This window comes from Choloepus didactylus, chromosome 5 (genome assembly GCF_015220235.1).
Source record: "Choloepus didactylus isolate mChoDid1 chromosome 5, mChoDid1.pri, whole genome shotgun sequence".
NCBI classification, from domain to species: Eukaryota; Metazoa; Chordata; class Mammalia; order Pilosa; family Megalonychidae; genus Choloepus; species Choloepus didactylus.
Window position 1 is genome coordinate 143,662,703 of NC_051311.1, and position 21,194 is coordinate 143,683,896.

Below are 21,194 nucleotides of genomic sequence, written 5' to 3' on the forward strand. Positions count from 1 at the left end.
AAATAACAGAGCCTATAACTTTCAAAAATGCTAGGCCTTGATCTTGTACATCTAGAATGTAGGGGTGGACCACCTTGCTCAAGTAGTGCTCCTATAAATTACTGTTTTAATGGACACTCTTAGGCTACTGAGTCGTCCAGGTTTTCAATTGACTTTAGTACAACAAGCATGCATTGAGTGCCTGCTGTGCTCCAGAGACTGTAGCGGGTTACAGAGAACGATTAAATTCTCTGGCCCAGAGAACTTTACAGCACAGTAGAAATCAGGCACAACATATCTTCCACAAAACCCCTTCTAATTAAAATGTCCCAACAGTCTGTGAGTGTAGAAATACACACAGTTTATTCTATTTTCACCCCACATGAAACCAGGCAGCTCCATTCATTGCCTTTTTGTTATTTCCTTGTGTCTGAACCAGTATAGACCAGTACATGTCTTAACCAAAGCACTACCATATAGTAGTGGTGTAACAATGTATTTTAATCTAAAAAAGCGAAAGCTTACAGAAGCCACAAGGGTTCAAGAGAAATAGACTCTATAAAAACTATTTTTTTAAAAACGAGATTTAGAGAAACTTAACAGTTTCACTTTATTGGGAAAATATTGCTGTCACCTCTTAAACTCTGGAACCCAGGAAATGCTTAATCATATCACCACGCCATCGGGGTCCCCAGTCCCCCTTTTTGCATTCACTGGGGCAACAGACTTCAGATGATCACATGTAATATAATGTCTTAGTATTCGCTGCCTTGGCTAAAGGAATGCTCTTAGAACACCTAGCCAGCTTCCCATCTATCCATCATTTCCCTTCATTGGAGATGGCACTCAAGGCTGTGTGGGTGGCTACATAATTACTGACATGTCTGCATGTAGGAATGTGGTCTGAAACGTTCTAAACTTAGAAAACATTCAGATCAGACCTCATGGATGTTGTTTTTGGAAGTGATAACTATGGCATTCTCCAGGGCTTGTAAAACGAACTCTGACATTGCCAACCTTATAGTCCAGCTTTAATAGTGATCTGTTCAATGAGAAACCCTGGTTCAGAGAACATTCATTCTTTTTTTTTATGACTTGATTCCATTAATTATTATTTTTTAAATTGGGGTTTCACTTTGCTATTGGTAGGTAATTTTATGGAAAGGGGTAAAAATTTGGTCAGCCAGTGGTGGGGCGGGGGAGGTAAAAATAGTAAGCAGGTTTATGCCAAGCATTGGAGTTAGTTTTCTTTCATTTGATTAAGTTACATGTCTTAATTTGTCTCTGTGTCACTTGTAAATGAATTATTCTCTTTCTCATTTAAAATTTTTATGTGTCAGTGGTGTATGTATTTGGAAAGTCCCAGCCAAACTCAATATTCCAGCTCTGCCTACCTTTTATATTCTTCTGGGGAGAAAATTAAAGAAGGAAAAAAAAGAAGCTTCTATAGTACATAGTATAAAGAAATTTTTTAGGAATAATTTGTTTTCCTAAAACCACTTTTATATGAATTCTCAAGGCATTTGGCAAGTGTAAATTAATGCCAAGGAAAATTATAATCCTAGACCAGAAAAGCTATCAAGACTTCTAAGACTCACAACCTTATCTTGGTGTTCTAAAGCATCAAGTAATTTAGCCAATTAGCAAATCTCAATCTCTCTCTCTTTTTTTGTTTTTTTTTTTTTTTTTTTTTTGCAAATCTCTTTTTATATACACAACTTGTGTGATTGAATTTTTTAAGAAAGCAGAGTAGGTATGCTTTTTCTGTTGTTTTAATAGGTACTCAAAATGGTACCAAAAATGTATTCTAATCCTGGATTTGGTTTAGGTATTTAGGCTAAATACATGTTATGAATTTCTGCTCCATGTGAGGTGCAATAGAATATAATCCAGTCCCCTATCCTATTTATATAGAGTAACATAGTAACATAGTAGCAAAAATTGCTAAGAATTAGATTCTTTTTATGCCTTGGAAGTAAAAATTCAGGGTTCTCTTCCTTTCATCAGCTAAACGTACAGTACATAGATAATGAATTAATGGAAAGCTTGCTACCCAAACACTTCTCATATGCTTTCTGGCATTTAAATGGTCTCCTAGCCCTTTCTCCTTTCCTTTTGAACCTTATTCCATTGTTTTTGATAAAAGAACAATTATTTTGAGTACAGGTCAGATATTTTCGGCCAAAGTAAAAGGTTACACTGGTAAAATTTTTCTTCTTACTTTTTGCAAGGCCTCTGCCATATTGGAGTGTGAAGCAAAATCATCACAAATAGCATCGTTGACTGGGGAATATGCCCTATTTCTTTCCAGCTTCCCAATCTCTCCTGGACTGAAAGCATGTCTTTCTAACCAGAGGGCTGCCATTTGAAGAATAAATTCATTTCAGCAGTTGTTAGTGCTGTCTGTAGCTTGGTATTAGGAAGCTGAGGTGAAAGGTGAACTAGAGCACATTTTAAAAAAAGAAGTAGATGACAGATATATTGAGGTGGGTCTGTTGTTTCCATGTGACATCACTTAGGTTCCATTCATATTGGGAGATTGACTGTCTGATTCAGAGTGTCTAGGATTTAAGAACCAGTTTAGTTTGGCTCCTGCGTGTGCTGGATTTTTAGGTGGACTGCAATTGAGATGAATCAATTTAGCCAGCAGTTATGGGACACCCACTGTGTACCTAGTACTAGAAAATTGTAGGTATCTTGGGGACTTACTTGGCTTTTTTACATTGGAATTTTCTGGGCTATCTGAGTATGAGTTTTGTTTTCCCTCTGCTTTTTTCTTGTGCTTGCTACTTTGTAAACATTCAGACCACCAAATTTTCTAGCATTTTCTATAAGGCACAAAAGAAAAACAAGTGTAGCTCTGTGAGTAAGAAGCCTCTGAGGAGTCTAGAGAACAAATCATTCCCAGGCAAAGTTGTGTGTCTGTGTGTGCATGTCTTAATAGAATTGCTAAAGGAGTGGGTAAAGGGAATCCAATAAATTTAACCTTCATAGCTTTTATACAGGTATATAGGTAAAAGCTTTTATAAAGCTTTTATACAGCTATTTGATACTGGGTCTCATTTTACTTTTAATGAGCACTGTCACATTAAGTGGCTACAGAGAGAGGGTCAAGGAACAGAATGGAGGCTCAGCTGCCCTGGGACCCGCAGGAGCGTTCTTCTTCAATGTCATTGTTAATCTAATAGAAAAAGCAGAATTTACCAGGTGCTACTAAATTGAAATGATTCCTAAACTATAGGGAGAATTAAGAAATAGTGTAGTAACCAGGTGATAGGTAAATTAGAAATGAGTAGAAGATATGTTAAACTAGTTTTTATTGAGTAGTATTTTATAGTCGAGAAAACTAAGGCTTAGGGAGGTAAAGTAATAGTTAAAGGTTGTACAGCAACTAAGTAGCATTGCCAGTATTTATACTTAGATCTGGTTGACTCCAAAGTCACCTGGTATTTCATCATCCAGAATTATGCCAAGCCCCAGTTGCAAAGTGATATAACTCTTTTTTTAAATGCAATTTTATTGAGATATATTCACACACCATATAATCTACCCAAAGTATACAATCAGTGGCTCACGGTATTGTCATATAGTTTTGCATTCATCACCACAGTCAATTTTAGAACATTTTCATTACTACAAAATAAAGAAAAAAATAAAAAGAAAAAAGAAAACCCAGAACATCCCATATCCCTTATCCCTCTCTATTATTTATATAATTTTTGTCTTTATTTTATTACTTATCTGCCCATACACTGGATAAAGGGGTTGTCAGTCACAAGGTTTTCACAATCCCATGGTCCAATGATAAAAGCTATATAGTTGTACAATCATCATCTAGAACATTTTGTCTCCCCTAAAAGAAACTTCGTATATTAGCTGTCACTCCTGTTCTCTCCCAGCCACCATCCTCCTCCACCCTAAGCAACCACTAATCTAGTTGCTGTGTTTATAGATTTGCCTATTGTGGACATTTCATATAAACGGAGGCATACATTTATGCATATGCTTTTACTTAGCGTGATGTCTTCAAGGTTCATTCATATTGTAGCATGTATCAAGATCTCATTTCTTTTTATGACTGAATAATATCCCATTGCATGGATATACCACATTTATTTCTAATCAGTTGATGGATATGTTGAGTTATTTTCACTTTTTTGACTGTTATGAACAATGCTGCTATAAATATTCATAAACAAGTTTCTGCATGGGTTTTCATTTCTCTTGGGCATATGCCTAGGAGTGGAATTGTTGGGTCAAATGGTAATTCTATGTTTATCTTTTTGAGAATTGCCAAACTGTTTTCCAAAGTGTACCATATTACTAGCAATGTGTAAGACTGTCCATTTCTTCACATCCTTGTAAACACTTGTTATTGTCCAACTTTTTACCTCTCATTCAGTTCTCATAATCCTATGAGCTAGCCAAAGAAAAATATTCTTACTGTTATTTTATAGAAGAAAACCCAAGTCAACAAAAAATTCAATGAGATGCCTGGTATGTGTGTGAATAGAGGGGAAGAAGTGGTATGAATACCCGTCATCCAAAAGTGATTTAAAAGTTTTGGAAGCAGATGCTTAGAGCTATGTTGGATGTTAGAGATCATATTTCCCACCCTCACGTTTTTTCTTCTTCTTTTTTCTTTGTTTGTATTTATTCCTTGATTAAAAACTAAATTATTGTGGTTCTTTTTTTCTCATTGCTACTTTTCAAACCCTTGTGTTGAGGGCTGACTTTCAGTAGATCGCAGCGAGGGAGCTGCTCTGCTAAGTACGAAACCCCAGTCACCCCCACATTTTAAAGATTACGACACTAGAAACCAGAAAGAAGTAAATTGAACACTGACATAAAACTGGTTGGTAACAAAGCCAGGACTAGAAGCCCTGTCTCCTTCGCTCCAGGCCATGACTGTTCCAGAGCATCCTATTGCATTCTGCCTTAGGGGTTATATGAACTCATTCATGTCATAGGAATTCCATTTTCTTAACTCGTTCACCCATGATAGCCTTTTATTAAAATAAGCCTATCTTAATTCATATGGGCATTAGAAGGTCAGCAAAGATGAAACCTCCCATTCTGAAGCTTCTGATAGAATTTGTTCCACATATTGCCTATGATGAAACTGATGTGGAGGCAGAAAATTAATGCAAGCAGTTTTTCATGGTGATGTTTTTTGGGTCAGATTGCTTTGGTTTGAATTCTGGCTCTGCTGTTTACTGATTACTTGGCCCTTTCTGTAATTCTGTTTCCTTATTTTAAAAATAGAGACAATAATAGTATCTACCTCATAGAATTGTTTCAAGAATTAAATGAGATAATCCCTGTAAAGAGTTTAGCATAGTGCCTGGATCCTAGAAATCCCTCAATAAATGTTGAGAATTGTTACTGCAGGACATCAACTTGTTCAGACCACTGAAAACATTGTAATCTGAGATTCATAAAAAATAAATGAATTACCCCTATTAAAAAAAAAATATCTTCACTAAAGGAGCAGTCCTAGGAAACAGCTTATTTTCTAAAGTCTTCATAATTTTCAGCTATGTAGAACTTAAAATTCCCTTTGTTAAGAGAAAAATTTACTATGTTAATTTCCCATCCTTTACAAATTATGAACTAATTTCCTTTATATTGTAACTTTCGGGAAAAACCAACCTGGAAATTTCAACTCATATTGAACTCATGTTAAAAGACACACCGGTGGGAAAACGTGAGCACATGTGCCTATGATGGATGTAATATGTTAGTTATGTTTTTCCTTAGTACTTATGTTTGGTTATCAACATAAAAATCCACTGAATTATTTTATGTGCCTACCTGTATACACTCATGTAGTGGTGCAGAAAAGAGGGCACCTGAAGGGGAATCAGAAGACAGGGTTGGAATCCTGGTCCTTCCCCACCCTAGTTCATGACCACAGGCACTGTACTCAGCTATCTCTGAGTTTCTGTTTTGTCATGAGGAAGCAGGGGCAGAGGGGCACAACGATTTCCATCTTGTAGGGTTGCCATGAGGACCAAATGATAAAAATGATAATCTGGGCATAACAGTTCTGAGCACAGTTCCTGGCCCACAGCCAGGGCTCTGTAAATAATAGTTAAGCAGCATGTAGTGGGGTTCCATGTGCCAATCAATGAGATTTGGAGGCAGATTTGACAGTGAGTTTAGGTGAATCAATTGGACATGTCCATGTTCACATAGTGTGATTCGTGTCTCCTTTGCTATTGCTGCTGCTGCTTTCCTGTAACCAATTTTAGAGCCTATCTTGGCAGCTGGAAGTATTTGGGATTAATTTCACACTCACTTTATGAGCTGAGCGTTTTCTTGCAAGCAGCTCCCTGGACCTCTGCCCCATTTCTTTGGCATCAACTGATATGGCATTTGGACAGAGAGATGTCCTTTGGGGTCTCCATTTGGAAACCTACAGCTTGAAAAAGCAAAACAAAGGCCATCAACACACTGTGCTTGAAATCATTAGCATTTATTGTTTCCTCACCCCACCCTCTCTGTAGTTCTGTGAAAACAGGGAACACACAGGGAACACACATCTTGCCCAGCCACTGGTGAGCTCTGAAAATCACTCTGCCTCCAATAAGTCCTAACAGCTGGTTGGCCTCATTTCTCATTCCAGGTGAGCTGTGAGATCTTCTAGGCCTTGGTCAGACAGATCTGAATTTTTCTGGGTCTAGTTTTTCCAATGCTTTTTAGTATGTTAATTCTGTTAAATTCATTTGGCTTTCATGGAGAACAAAGTAAACTTGATGTTACATGTAAAACTAAATTGAGAACATGGAGATCTGTTTAGTATTTCTTGCTGGCTAGTAGGTCAGGAAGATTTTCCTCAGGGGTAATTTACATAAGGAATTGTTTATCCCACTTCTTTCTGATTTCTTTTTTTTATCCATTTGGGGATAGTACACTCTTTCCACAATGTCACAGAAATATATCTAGTGAGACTGAAACTTAAATGATGTTTCTCCCAGATTGATGTATTTTGGGCCTTACTCAGGACAGATCCTGTGGCTTGTGCTGCTGTCTCACTGAGAAGTCATTCTTCCACCACAGCTGTGTTTAGCAAGTTGGGTGGGTCCAGGAATTGACATGCTGTAACACTTAGTGAGAATTTCCCCTTGATAGTGATGAACGTGCATAAAAACCTCGCTTAAGTCCCAGCAAGTGCTCCCAAAGTTTATTGTGATCTGCTGGCCGCTTAGAGTACAGCTTCCTTCAGGTGCCCCCACACTAGGTGGCTCCCCAGTGCCTACAGAGATAAGTGCGTCTCCTTCACCCTGACATTCTGGGTCCTCTGCAACATCTTCTCAGCTTGCTTTTCTAGTCTCATCAAATTCTCTCCCCAAACTAGAGTATTTCCTTTTCTATGAACCAAACAACCTCTACTTTTCTGCTTTAATACATTCGTTCAAGTTGTTTTCTTCATTTTTAAAGCCCTCTTACACATTTCAGGTACCTCCCTCAGTTGTATGCAGCTCAGGGTTTATTTAACAAGAGAAGTGGTGAGGGGGGTGGTGGGAACCTAGCTTTGTAACATTGGTCGATTTCCCTGATGGATTTCAAGCCACCAACGTGAGGTCACTGAGTGTGGAGTTGGGAAGAATGGGAGTGGCTCATCATTACAAAGTGTTTCCAGATCTAATAGATATAGATAACCTCAAGAGGCTACATAATAGTAAACTGTAGTAAAATATAGTAAAATAATAGGGAATTAGTGGGTTTTGAGGATTTATTGCCGTTGTTTATAATGTAATTTATTTAACTGAAAGTTTATATAATTTAATTTTTAATAATGGCTATGTTTAACAACTGGCTCACAAAATTCCTGAAAATTTAACCTTTGGTTCTCCCGAGCTGGTAAGAGTTGGCTGAGCCAGTCCAGCACCCCTCTTTTCTTTCTCCACTTTTTTCTCCTGAGGCCCTGTGTACTTCAGCTAGGAGTGATTATGCCCATCTCTAAACCTGTAAGTTGCTTGAAGTCTCATGCAAGCGTTGGAGTCACACAGACTCCAAAGTTTAAATCCTGTTCTTTCATTTACTAGGTGTTTGGTGGGCCAGCGACATAATTTATGGGACCTAGTGCAAAATGAAAATGTAGATCCCCTTTTTCAAAAAGCAGGAAGAAAATACTGTTCAAAGTTCTAAAATATAAAACTTTTTATTTCTTCTTTGGTCCTTTGCAACTTTTCCTCGCATTTTTATTTGTAATTTAATGTCATTCAAGAAAAGAAAAATTAAAATTTTAAATTATTAGCAGGAATTTTATCATTAATCTTTATATTGTACAGTGCCAGTTTTAAATGCAAATATAAGAGCATTTTATTCTTATGAAAAAATGCGCATTATCTAATGTACATCAGCTCACATGCATGCTCCATTGCCCCATTGGTCTTCACTTACAAAACACAAAGATAAAATTGTTAAGAATTTCAAGACAGCAAGGGCGAAGCATTAAACCAAGCATAGGGCCATTTGAACGTGGGCCCCTAGGCAACTGCACAGTTTGCTTGCCTGTGTACAATATGGGCAAATAAATTTGCTGAGCCTCAGAGTCCTCATCTATAAAATAGAGATAATGTCAACCAAGTCATGGTGGAGATGCTAGAACTGAAGGCACAGATACCTGTGGACACAGAGCAGGGTGTTTGGCACACAGTCTGTGCTCAATTAATGGGAGGCATAATTATTAACACAATGCTAGCGGGACTCTATAGTTTTTAGGTCTGCCTTATATTGTCAACATTCCTTCCTTGACCTGTTTCCCCTTCCAAATTATAAACTTGAAAATAGAGACTATGTATCAGTCACATTGAATTCCTTACAGTGCTTTCCGCAAATTCTTGCACATACCTGGTACCCTGGCATTTGGTAGGTATTTAATGACCTTGATTTTGCATGAGTTGGATTTCTTGACAATAAGTTTACGTGTCATAATATGATGCCCACCTCCCCCTTCCCTCCCCCACCATGAGGCTTATGTGGTAACATTCACTGGGAGAAAAAGTGTAAACAGACTTGAACAGGATTTAGTTGTAATCATGTGAGGGTGGGGGAAAGTAAGATGATTCCAGGTGTTTTGGTTTAAGGAAAGTGACCCCTCTCTGTCTCATCAAAGGTACTTCTCCAAGAAATGGGGAAGGGATGAGTTCCAAACCTCATTTTAGAAGATACCCTAGGGATATTAACTCTGGCTCAAAATAATCTGTCCCTTTGCTAACTTCTTTCACACTTACTTTCGATTCTGCACAATTAGGATGTTATTATAGTAATGTTTTTACCACTAATTGGTTGTGTATGTATGTTTTCTTTCCAACAAATTATAAGATTCTTGTGGGCTATCAGATATCACGTGGGTTTTTTTGGACTCAAATGTAAGGTAGCCCAGTACTAGGCACATAGTAAGCACTTAATTTTATGGTAATGCTGGTCTTGGTCCAAACATACAGGGATGAATGTGAATTGTGAGTGCCTTTGATAATTCCTGCAAGCCCTCAATTAAGTGCCAGAGAATCCTGGTGTTTTACAGGCGAGGAGCTTTGATTGCTTTATCTTTTCCTAACCTACATCTTTTTTCTAGTGTCCCCTCACTGCTCTGAGGAGTGCCCCCCTACTAGTCCTTTTCCCTCGTGGAATTTGGAAGACCACGTGGCTGTAGACTGTATTCGTTTGAATGATGATTTTTTAACAAGCCCTTTGGGCCAGTGTCAGTAAGTCATGAAATATCACCTAATGGACCATCTATCAGACTTCTGAAACTCACTTATGCTCTAGTCTCTCAAGGTGGTGGGAACTTGTAGAAAGGAGCTCACTTTGCCTTGGCTTTTGCTATTCCTGTTCTGGGGACTGTCAGACACCTTGAGCCTCTGGGACAGTCAGCTCGTTACTTTTAATGAGCACAAAATTCACCAAGACATTAAAATAAAATAAAACACCAATGGGTAGTCTTGAATGTTCCATCCAATTGTTGCTTTAGTCCTTTTTTCCACAGGATTATTCAAACGGATGAAGGAAAAAAAAAAAAAAAACCAATCCTACTCACTCCTGCCAATTTTATCCTAAGTGGATTTGGCATTATAAAGTTAACACACCCTGAGCTTTTTTTTTTTTTTTTCAGGTCCCTGTAGGCTGTTGCCTGACATTTATGTTAAAAATGACATTTCTTGACTGATAATATGTTTAAATATTATCTACCTTTTGGATATAATAAGGAAATATTGGATATCCTAACACCACATAACATACAAAGACTAATATCAGAGGAAGACATATTTTCTGAAACAGCACAATGATGTTATTTTAAATTACAAGGCAAATGCATTATTTTGATAAGAATTTTTTTAATTGACCAATATCTGTGGCATAGACTGTAATAACTTTATTAGGTGTTACTTATGTTACTATATATCATAGACGATCAATTGCTGGTGAAGCAGACACTGAACAATGTCCCCATTAAGCCGATTCATAGATATTTTCATCTCCTGGTCATATGGATTTGGAATTACTTTGGATCTTCTTCTTCTTTTTTTTTTAAAGAAGTCAGCAGATGAATGATAACTCTTTATTATTCAACATAGCCTGTGTTTGTGGAAGACAGAGTTCATCAAGTTGTTTTAAAGAAAAACAAGAGTGTGCCAAATGTAATTCGTTGAGGGCTCAAGATTTGTGAAATTATCCCTAACCGAAGTTTGTAATTTCTGCAGGTAATAGCTCTAGCAGATGCGGTAGAGGAAAACCAAGGGAATCTGTTCCAGTCATTCACCAGGCTGACAAGTGCTACCCATTTGGTGATTCTGCTGATTGGGCTGTGGCAGCAGCTCAGTGCCGACCAGATTGCTATTCTAGAAGCGTCATTTCTGCCACTGCAGCAGGACACTCAAGAATTGGTAAGGACCTTCGGACCTTCAGTGGTAACAGCCAGCATTATTTACAAGTTTGGTTTTATGAAGATATCACATATCTATTGTGTTTTCTAAGATGTCAAAGGCTTGGTTTTATTCAAAAATGCTATTTTCCTTTACTTTAAGCCATAATAAAAATGTCAAATTAAGACCTTTTTTTCCTAGAGCTATTTAAAAAATAGGTACACAGACCATTTTTATGTGGTATCCAGTCTATTTTTTATGTGCTCTTCAATCACTTAGGAACCAGTAAAATAGCCATTTGACAGTCTGAGTGATGGCAGTAAACCTTCAGATTAGCTAATCCTTTCCTTTTCTGCCAGAGAAAACAGTTTGGCCATTTTCATTTGCTCAATGTTCTTAAATTTAAGTGTCATTTCAGGGGCAAGAGAGAACTAAGATAGCCTTGCTAAATAACAGAGATGTTCCCTAACATTTATATGATTCTTTGTAGATATTGTTTGTAAACTCTTTTACCCTCAATGCTGGAATAGGCAATTTAGAATGAAAAGAAAAAAGTTAGGATGTTATTTAGAGTTTCCAGTGACGAATTATTTAAATAAAAGTGTCTCAGACCCCTTGAATCCTAGAGGTATATATACCCACCAGGTTCCATTTTGGGGGACTTTTTATGCTTTTATTTATAAAAATATATATATACATCTTGGAAATTAGAGACCTTTGAATTTATTTTTGAACTGGAGGAAACCTAGAAAATCATTTCTAATCTGTTTTTAAACCCAGAAATGAGAATATGGTATTAAAAATGGTAGTACTAAAACTAACATCTTTTCAGTTCTTACTCTGTACCAGGTGTTATTTTGAGTGTTTCACAAGGATTATCTCATTTTATCTTAAACATAACCCTATAAAGTAGTCCAGGTACTATTTTTATTACCATTTTACATATGGGAAAATTTAGGTTTTGAGAGTTAACTACCTTTCTGAAACTCACAGAACTAGTACACTGTAGAGCCAGTTTTTGGTCCCAGCTCTGGCTGCCTCCAAAACACATGTTTTTAACTACTAAACTATATTTTAGTGAATAAGGTCATCAACATAATTTTGAAAATCACAAGCTTTGTCAAGTGAATAAAATTTTCTGTAGTTGGGTCACAAGATTGACAGGTAATTTTTTAAAATTTTAAAAAATCAAGCTAAATTTTATATCTTAAAATACCAGTAAATAAATTGGGAAAACATTGTAGAATACTTATTTTTTTTCCAGTGGAAAATGATATGTTATAAGGAGATTGACAAAATAATTATAATACAAATTGCCCTTTGAGATATTAGAAATGAAGACAATTAAGTGTAATAATGGAAAATAAAGAATAAAATGGTTAGGATTATATTAAGAGTGATAGCTGTCACTTCTTAACTCAGATTCAGTAATCAAAAAGACTCAGTAGTGTTCAGTTCCTGGTTTTACCACCTAATGACAAAGTCGCTCTGGTCAACTGTTGTCACTGTTCTAAATCTCTGCTTCCTTAGCTGTAAGATGGAGACAGTAATAGAAGTTATCCAATAAGTTGTAATAAGAATTGAATGAGATAATTGAATGAGAATGCTGAAAGTTAGCAATCATTACTGATGGTGGTTTGTGTACTTTACATCTATTATTTAGGGTCCTCACTAAAGCCATGCAAGGTAGGTACTATTATCCTTTCATGGTTATTTGTCCATCTCCCGGACTATACTTGAAGGCAGGGTTTCTATCTTACTCATTTTTGTATTCTCAATGCCTGACCATACCACTGTCAGTATCTGTTGGGTAAATGAATGGAGGAAAGGGTGAAGGGTGAGTTGGCAGAACAGAGGTAGTGGATGTAATCTTTAGCATGAGGAAGCAGGGCAGGGGCAGCTGCACAATTTGTGGGGCTCAGTGCAAAATGAAAATGTGTGAGCCTTTGTTCAAAAAGCAGGAAAAAAAAAGTGCAGCTAAAATGGCTACTAAGATATACTGTTTCCTTTCTGAGGTCTCTCTCTTGACTTGTCATGGTTTGTGTTTTGTTGTTTTTTTTGTTTTGTTTTGTTTTTTGCTTTTTGTTTTGCTATTTAATACCATTCTAATTAAAGAAAAGTTAAAATATAAATTATTAGCTTGAATTTTACTGTTAATATCTATATTGTACTGTGTCAGTTTTAAACACAAATATGAGATCATTAAGCTCATATGCAGAATCACTAAAATTCTGGTTCATACTTTACATATGTATCTTGTTCTTACCAGAACTGTGGAAACCCTGCACAAAACTTAATTGTTTTTATTTCACTTCTTGATATGCATACATTCTACCAATGCTTTCTCCCTTTGGCTTACTGATGATTAAGGAAGGACTGAAAGGAAAAGAAACCATGGGATGCCCTATCTTACCCTTTCTTTCTATATCATCATTTTCAGCATGAGTGGTTAGCTGCCACACAGCTTCCTTATTCATGTTTCTTGGACTTCTATTGCTTGCTTTCTGCATTTGAAGCAAATTCTGGTTTGAACAGAAAGCCTCTCAAGGCTGTTAGGGTCCTGGCTTAATCAGTCTATATGTAACACACCTGCCTTGAACTACCTTTATGTCTCAAAGAACTCCTACTCGTCTTGGGGCTGCCAGCATTCTGAGTTTATGGGGTTATATGCAAGCGGGGCAACAAGGAATGAGACACACACATATTGCCCGTATCTCCTCTTCTCACACACATGCTCCATTGTCCCATCTGACTTCCCTTTAAAAACATAGGTTCAAAGATAAAATTATTAAGAATTTCAAGATGGCAACAACAAAACTCTAAGCATGGGGTCCTTCTGAGCGCAGGGTCTTGTGATGACTGCCAGGTCACATGCTCATGAAGTTAGCCCTCAAGGATTACTAAACTAAAAGGAAGAATTTCCTAGAAATAAAGGTCCTCAGATGTATGAACTCTTTAGCAAGAGAGATTGTGGCATTTCCTGTTCTAGAGATCTCATTTGGCCGGGAGTTTATAAGTACCTTCAGCCCTGTAGGCAGGTGGATAGACTCAGTAGTATCTTCTCAGAGCCCTTTTCTACCCTGTCTCTGCATTCTCTGCTGTCATTCCTCCCAAAGCATGCCAGGGGAAAATTCTTTCAACTCTTCTGAATTTGGGGATATGAATAGGTATGTACAGTCGATACATCTATTGGAGTCACTAATGAGACAAGACATTTGATAAAAACACCACTTGGAAAAGAACGAATCAAAAAAGACATTTTAATATTGCCCGTTATGCTCTTCATCTTAATTAGGTTGTGCTATGCACTTTGGACATATCCTATTAAGACAGCTTATACGTCTTGAAAAAAAAAGGAATCCTTTTTCATTCTTTAAGACATACGCATCCAGTATGTGGTTTTGACATGCTGTTTCACAATCCCCCACATTATGCCTTTAGACCTCACAAATAAATATTATGTGATGGGTATCCCACTGAGATGTGAAAATGAAATATGCAAACCTGAAATAACTTGGAAGGAGGGTGAGGCAGGAAAGAAAGAAGTCTCTTGCTAGAATGTTGAAAACATATCCCATATTGAAGTTATTATGATACCACAAAAATCTGAATGTAATTTAGACGGGTTAGTTGAGGGTGGATGGCAGAGTACATGTGTGAGGGGGAGAACTTTAGACATGTGGACAACATCTTTAGAAGAGACTCTCAACTTAAGGCCAGATATCCACACAAATATTAAGAAGTAGAAGAAAGTGCTCAGACGATGTTTTATTTATGTTTCAAACATCTCTGTATAATAATTTGTTGTGTTGTTATTTTCAAAATGTGTCAAAAGGCAGGTCAGACTAAACAGACAACTCTGGAATATTTCCTCTAGTGGCATCAGGTTCACAAAGCAAAAATATTTAGAATCTATTATTACTAATGAAAAGTATTGTTCTTCATGCTATATTGTATTTTTTTTTTTAAAGATTCCATTTGGAGCAAAATTCATCATTGTTTTCTTTGATCTGTCTCTTTAGTAATGCTTATCCATTTTTGCCACTTCTCAGTGCTATTTTGGAACACATAAATGCTGGTATTGCAGACTTTCATATGTGATTTTTTTAAAAAGTGTTGAAAGTTATACAAGCCAAATGTGGTTTTGTAAGAATACTCCCTTTTTATGTTAAGAAAAATTTTAAATGTTCTACTTGACATCTCCAAAAAGAGCTCTTAAACTTAGTACTGTCAGTGGATTTGATAATCTGTTGTTGTCCTTACCATCTTCCTACAATGATGGAGAAGTTTTGCCAATATGATTTTCTATCAGAGTATCTGCTAGGGCAATTATAAGGCTCAGTGTTTTCATATCTTTCATGTTAGGGGCTGAGAATATTTTGGAGTATTCAAATTCTCAAAGCAGAATTTCAACATGCTTCAGTTGACACTCTACCTACTTGAATTTCTGTGGAAAATACTGTATCTACTAAGGTCACTGAGGGCTGTGTTACTAATATAAATCTCAGAGAGTGTTTAATTATATTACACATATCTGTCTCCCATGATGCTGCACAGAAACCAAAACTACAAAACTATGTTTATAAACTCTAAATATATTTCAAGATTGGCCTAATGGGACGTATCTTTTATCCATTCCTTTATTCATTCAGTGAATATTTATTGTGCATCTACTTTGTTTCAAGTCTAGGAACTTAGCATCCATTAGTGAACAAAACTGATTTAGATCCCATACTTTGTGGATTTACTTCAACATTGAGAGCAAACATAGTCTCATCCTACACTGTCCAATATGGTAGCACTCACCACATGTAGCTGTTTAAATTTAAATAAATTAAAATGAAGTAAAATTAAATTTTCACATCCTTGATCTCACTAGCCACATATCAAGTGCTCAGTAGCCATAAATGGTGAGTGGCTACCACATTGGACAGTGCAGATACAGAACATTTCTATATCGCATAAAATTCTGTTGGATAGGGCTGTTAGTCATTAAGAGAAAAAAGGTTTTATCAGTTGAGCTATTAATGATAATTACTAGCTAAAATTAATGAAAGCAGGACGGGATACTGACAAATTATGCTGTGGTGTTTGCATTAGCAGCCCTTATTTTGGGTAGCCTGGGATTCAGTTTGGTCCTTTATAAAAAAGCCAAGAAGTTCTTCTAGGAACAAGAAACTTCTTTAGGGACATTTATGAAACTACATGAAGTGGAAGTAAGAAGCTGGTGCAAGTGCTGCTACTCCCCCTTCATGTGGCCTTGGTTGACATCGTAATGGTCATGAATTCTTTCCTAATGAGCTCTTTCATGGCCTCAGAATCCTTTTCAATGCGGCATTCTAGGTAGTCACTATCACTGAATTGGTATGTGGATGAATCCCCTTTGCCTTTCCTGATCTTTGCTACAAATGTGTTTCTCATTCTCCTGCTGAACAGCTTACTTCTCAGATGGCTAAGGCTTCAGTGTGGAGTCCAGGAGATGGCAAGAGAACAAGGAGCACAGTGCTGATATTTCCAAATGGGCTGTCTCAGATTTCTGTACTAAGTGAAATCTTCACCTGACTCCAGAGGAGTCTGTAATGAAAAGAGAAACAGTGTACCAGTTTGGGGACCTGAGTACATAGAATCCTAAAGCTGGAAAAAATTTTAGCACATTGAATAGGATTTCGCCAGAGTTTTTCCTTTTTTTTTTCAAAGTATATTGAATCATATTTATTTGAAAACTAAAAATTTTATTGTGTTCTTAAGTGTTTAATAGTTACCTTATTTAATACTGAACTTTAAAATCCCCTGGGAAAGTCAGGATGGAAATTTACATCAATGGGGAAAGAGGACTTGGACCGTCAGCCTTAGTTTTTGATTGATTATTCCTTTTACAAACTGATATGGAAAGAGAAACCTATTTTTAACATGTTCAACATGGTTCATGTGAGAAAACAGATGTTTATAATAGGAAATCCTATTGTGTAGAGGGACTTATCAAGGCTCACTTACAAGGTTTAAAGACTTCTAGCGTCATAGTTCAGATTTGATGTAAGGGCCATTGTGCCTCCTGTCTTCATTGAGTGATGACTAAGATGGCTAATCATTACTGTTATTAATGACCTCTTCTTAAAAGGCAAACACAAAGAGGAAGTCTGGTGTCAGTATTAAGCCTGACTTTATGACTGTTAAAGTATCATTATAATTATGACTGTCTATGGGAACACAGTGCAGAAAGTAAATATTTTGGTAATTCCCATGATCTTAGCCAGCAAGATAAACATGAAAGAATTAGTTTCATGTTCATAATGGCCTCATACTCTGTGTTGTTGCGAGTTAAAATCAACTGGTATTGATTTACTTGTCTAATATACTTTCTCACCAGAGTTGAATATATCTCAGAGCCTTTCTGATGAATTTCTTGCTGTTTTAAAAACTGAAATGGTTGAAATACATTAGAAAAGGAACTAAGTAGAATGCAATGCACATGTGATTTTTTTTAACTTTCCTTATGTATATCAAATATGAAATGGTGATTTAATGGGCACATTTGGTATTATATTTGCATTTAAAAATAGGGAAACTAAATGAACAAAAGACTGATTATTGAAGTGTCATTCTCACTATATGTGACATACAGATATGTATTTATACATATATTCATTCATGTATCCCCATAATTCTATACATATATTCATTCATATATCCCCATAATTGAAATCAGTGACCACAAATGTCAACTACTTAGAAATTTTCAGTCTTAACTAATAATGAACATATGCAAGTAAAAACAACTGTTAGGTATACTTCTCTTATATTGATTAAACCAAACATGGTAATAAATTGTACTGGCAGACATGTAGTGAAATAGACATTCTCACCTGTTTCTCATGTCGTCTTTCTGGAGAATACTGTAGAAATATATGAATCATAAAACTAATCTTACACTTGGCACAAGTAATCTTAGTTAACACCCTAAAAGAAGCAAATTAAAATCCATTTAGTATCATGATTTTTGTAGTTGTAATAATGAAATACTGAAAGCAACCTAAATGCCAATAGTTGGGAAATATAAACTGTGGTCTATCAGTTGGATAGAATGTTATGTCAGACTGAGGTTCAAATCCCTTTTGAGCCAATACTTAACTGTCTCTGTGTCCTTAGGCAAGTTACGGAACTCTCTGAGCATCAGTTTCTTTATCTGTACAGTAGACCAGACACCAAGGATTGGTCCTTCTTTAAAGAGAAGTGTTTTAGTTTCCTGGCTCCTAAAACAAATACCATACAATGAGTTGGCTTGACAACAGGAATCTATTGGCTCATGGTTTCAGAGGCTAGAAGGCTTGCTTCCTCCGAGGTATCTTCTGGCTGGCCAGCAGTCTTTGGGGTTTCTTGGCTTTTTCATCACATGGCAATGCAGACGGTGGTGTCTTCTCCTTCCTCTTCCCAATTCCACTGACTTTCAGATTCTGGCTGCTCCCTGTGGCTTCTCTTTCTATGTCCAATTTCCTTTGCTTATAAGGACTTCAGCCATATCGGAGTAAGCCCCCGCCCCCCATTCAGTTTGGGCACACCTCAACTAATAACATCTTCAAAGGCCCTGTTTACAAATGGGTTCACACCCACAGGACTAGGGGTTGAGACCTGAACATACCTTTTGTGGGGGATGTGATTCAGTCCCCTACAAGCAGTGAGAATGGCCATTTAGAATTGACTTCAAGTTGCTTTTACTTTATTTTCCTGCTTAATCTGTAGACAAATGGTGCAGAGGAGGTACGTAAGATTAAGAAAGTGAATGTACTTGGCTCTCCCATGCCTTCCTCATGAAGGCATTCCCAGAATTTGATGGAAGATGCAGTCTGTTTGGAGGGAGGCATTTGCCAGTTCAGAGAAGTTCAGAACTGGAGGCTCACTGCCTTTTACAAGGTTAGACTGGGTGAAAGGCCACGTCAGCAACTGAGGAGCTTTTACACAGGGAATTTCTTTCTACATTTCAGGTATATTTTTTTCTTGTACCATTTTTTTTTTAACCACATAATCTGGCCTTCAGTAGATCTGGCTATGACCTACTACAAATGATTTACTGAAATGCAGTGAATTATATATATGAAATCATATATATAATAAGGTTTATTTTTGTCAATAAGACACATCCTAATTATATTTTTACAGAAAATTCCATTGCACCTTTGAACTCAATGAACACATACTGAGCCTTTCATTATCTTCGTCATCTTCTTCGGATCTGGATTTTGGTGGTGTTTAGTTATTTCTGTCATCTAGAAGACCAAAATAACAACAACAAAACAACAACAATAGAGGGGCTAGCCCATATTTATAAAAGCTGTATTGTATGTGTGACCCTGTTTGGAAACTACTTTTCAGAGGTATACAGGTTTCTTGAGGACACATAAGGTTCTTGTGAGGACTGATTGAGGTAGTGTACATACAGGGCAAATGTGGTGCCTAGATGTATTTCAACAAGAAGATGTTATCCATTGTTAGCTATGACCTTATTTTATGGGCCAATTAGAACAAAACACTGCCAATTAAACTTCGATGTAGTGCTTTTTTTTTAATCTCTTAAACTTTTAATTTTATGAAAGAGTTCTTTTAGACGTAGATATAAATTTTTATCACCCATTACTCTTGTGCCTCAATAAGAAGAAAAATGTAAGCAAAATAAATTAAGGTATTCTTGAAATTTCACATTTAAAATTTGATTTTCTTAAACTACTTTTCAGCTAGAGGTCATTACTAGCCACGTTTCTTCACATAGTATTGTCCTGGGTGCCTTTACATTTCTTCACAGTTGTTTTTCTGAGCATCTGATAACCCATTCTAAAAATTTTCCTTTTTGACTAAACTCATAGCTTCATTTTTTTCCGTAAGTTGAATCACATATTGCTGGAAATTAATCAACTTCTGCCCAAAGTCAGTAGGAGATTTTAGGCAAATTGCTGTTTACTGCACTAACAATAGTTTTATGTGAAATGTTAATTAGTCAACCCACATTTATTCCAGGGATTTGGCCATTTTACCTGATTTCAGTTGTATTACTTGGTATAGGATATTAATCTATATGTATGCATCTCAGTAACAAAATGTAACAGTTTCATCTATTTGTATCTTCTTGTCTTACATCCCATATAGGCATTAGCTTTTGTCTTGCAAGCAAATGTGGAATTTTTGTCATTCTTCAATCTTGAATATTTGCTTCACTAATCTCAAATGTACGCTTTCAGCTTCTGTATTTCCATGCCTTTTTTTGCATACAATCACTTTTTGTTCAATGTCAACCCATAGTGTATTTAAAAATAAGTTTTAAATGGTAATTACATTCAACAGGGGAGTATGTACAGTACACAGAGTCAATGGAAGTGACATAGTATGAACAGCTAAGATAAGGACTGTATAAACGGGCAATATTTCAGAGATGTCAAAATATAAAGAGAAAATGTCTTAGAAGGGACGGAGCATCACTGTAAGCACTCAATAAGAGAGTTATAATTATAGTCTTATTTTTTATCATTAAGAGGAAATCTTTTCTGAATTGGGAGCAGGAAGTTTTAAAGAAAGGCATGACCTTGGCTTTCCACATTGGAGCAGTCATCCTTGAACAGAAGCAGTTTTCATATAAATAGGAAAAATCTTCTCAATTATTGCTTTTTGAAGAGAAACCCACAAAAATTATGAGAAGTAGTGATGGTTGAGTCTCTGTTGCTTTCATCTTTAATCTGACAGATTGTATAACATGCTTAGGAAGTTTAAGTTTAGATCATACTGATTTAGTTTGTTAGAAATACGGGAATACAGACCTTTCCTTCTACCACAGTGAATACGAATTTGCAGATGAAATCATTGATGCTGTTAGCAGGAATATGCTTCACTTTCTGCATTTAGAGTGGTGAAACTTTCCAGCTTCCTATAAAATAAAAGTAATTTCTATCATTTAACAGCAGTGGTTAGTTGCAGTGTGTCTGTTGCTTTCTAGCCCACTGGGTTTGAATTCAAGCTTATAAACATTTTTGTATAGTTTTTAGCAATTTCAGAACCAAGTCCAGTAAGTTTCACTAATTAGATTCCCTGTTTTGTAGAAAAAAAAGGAGTGGAATTTATGACTCTGCCCCCCCCCCACTCCTGCTGCCACCACCACACAAAGAGACAAGATGTGACTGCTTTAATGAGGATAAGTTTAGATTTATATTTTGTACTTATGTATGTATACCTCAGCTTGAATCTATGCTAGAAAATGCTGACAAATTTATTCAGTTTCTGATTTGCTTCACACAACATTACAAGGAACTAAAACTAATTGATTTTTACACAAAACTGATGGAGTGGTACCTTGTCATGTGG

At 36.4% G+C, this 21,194-nt stretch overlaps 1 protein-coding gene across 5 annotated transcripts in view; it reads left to right on the forward strand.

The window, feature by feature from the left end:
* Nucleotides 1-21,194, forward strand: part of BBS9 (Bardet-Biedl syndrome 9) — a 591,615-nt gene that overhangs the window by 468,956 nt on the left and 101,465 nt on the right. For all 5 annotated transcript variants that reach the window (XM_037837046.1, XM_037837048.1, XM_037837049.1 and 2 more), the window contains one exon: nt 10,692-10,874. In XM_037837046.1, the coding sequence (XP_037692974.1) occupies nt 10,692-10,874 (183 nt within the window). The remainder of the gene's footprint in view (nt 1-10,691; nt 10,875-21,194) is intronic.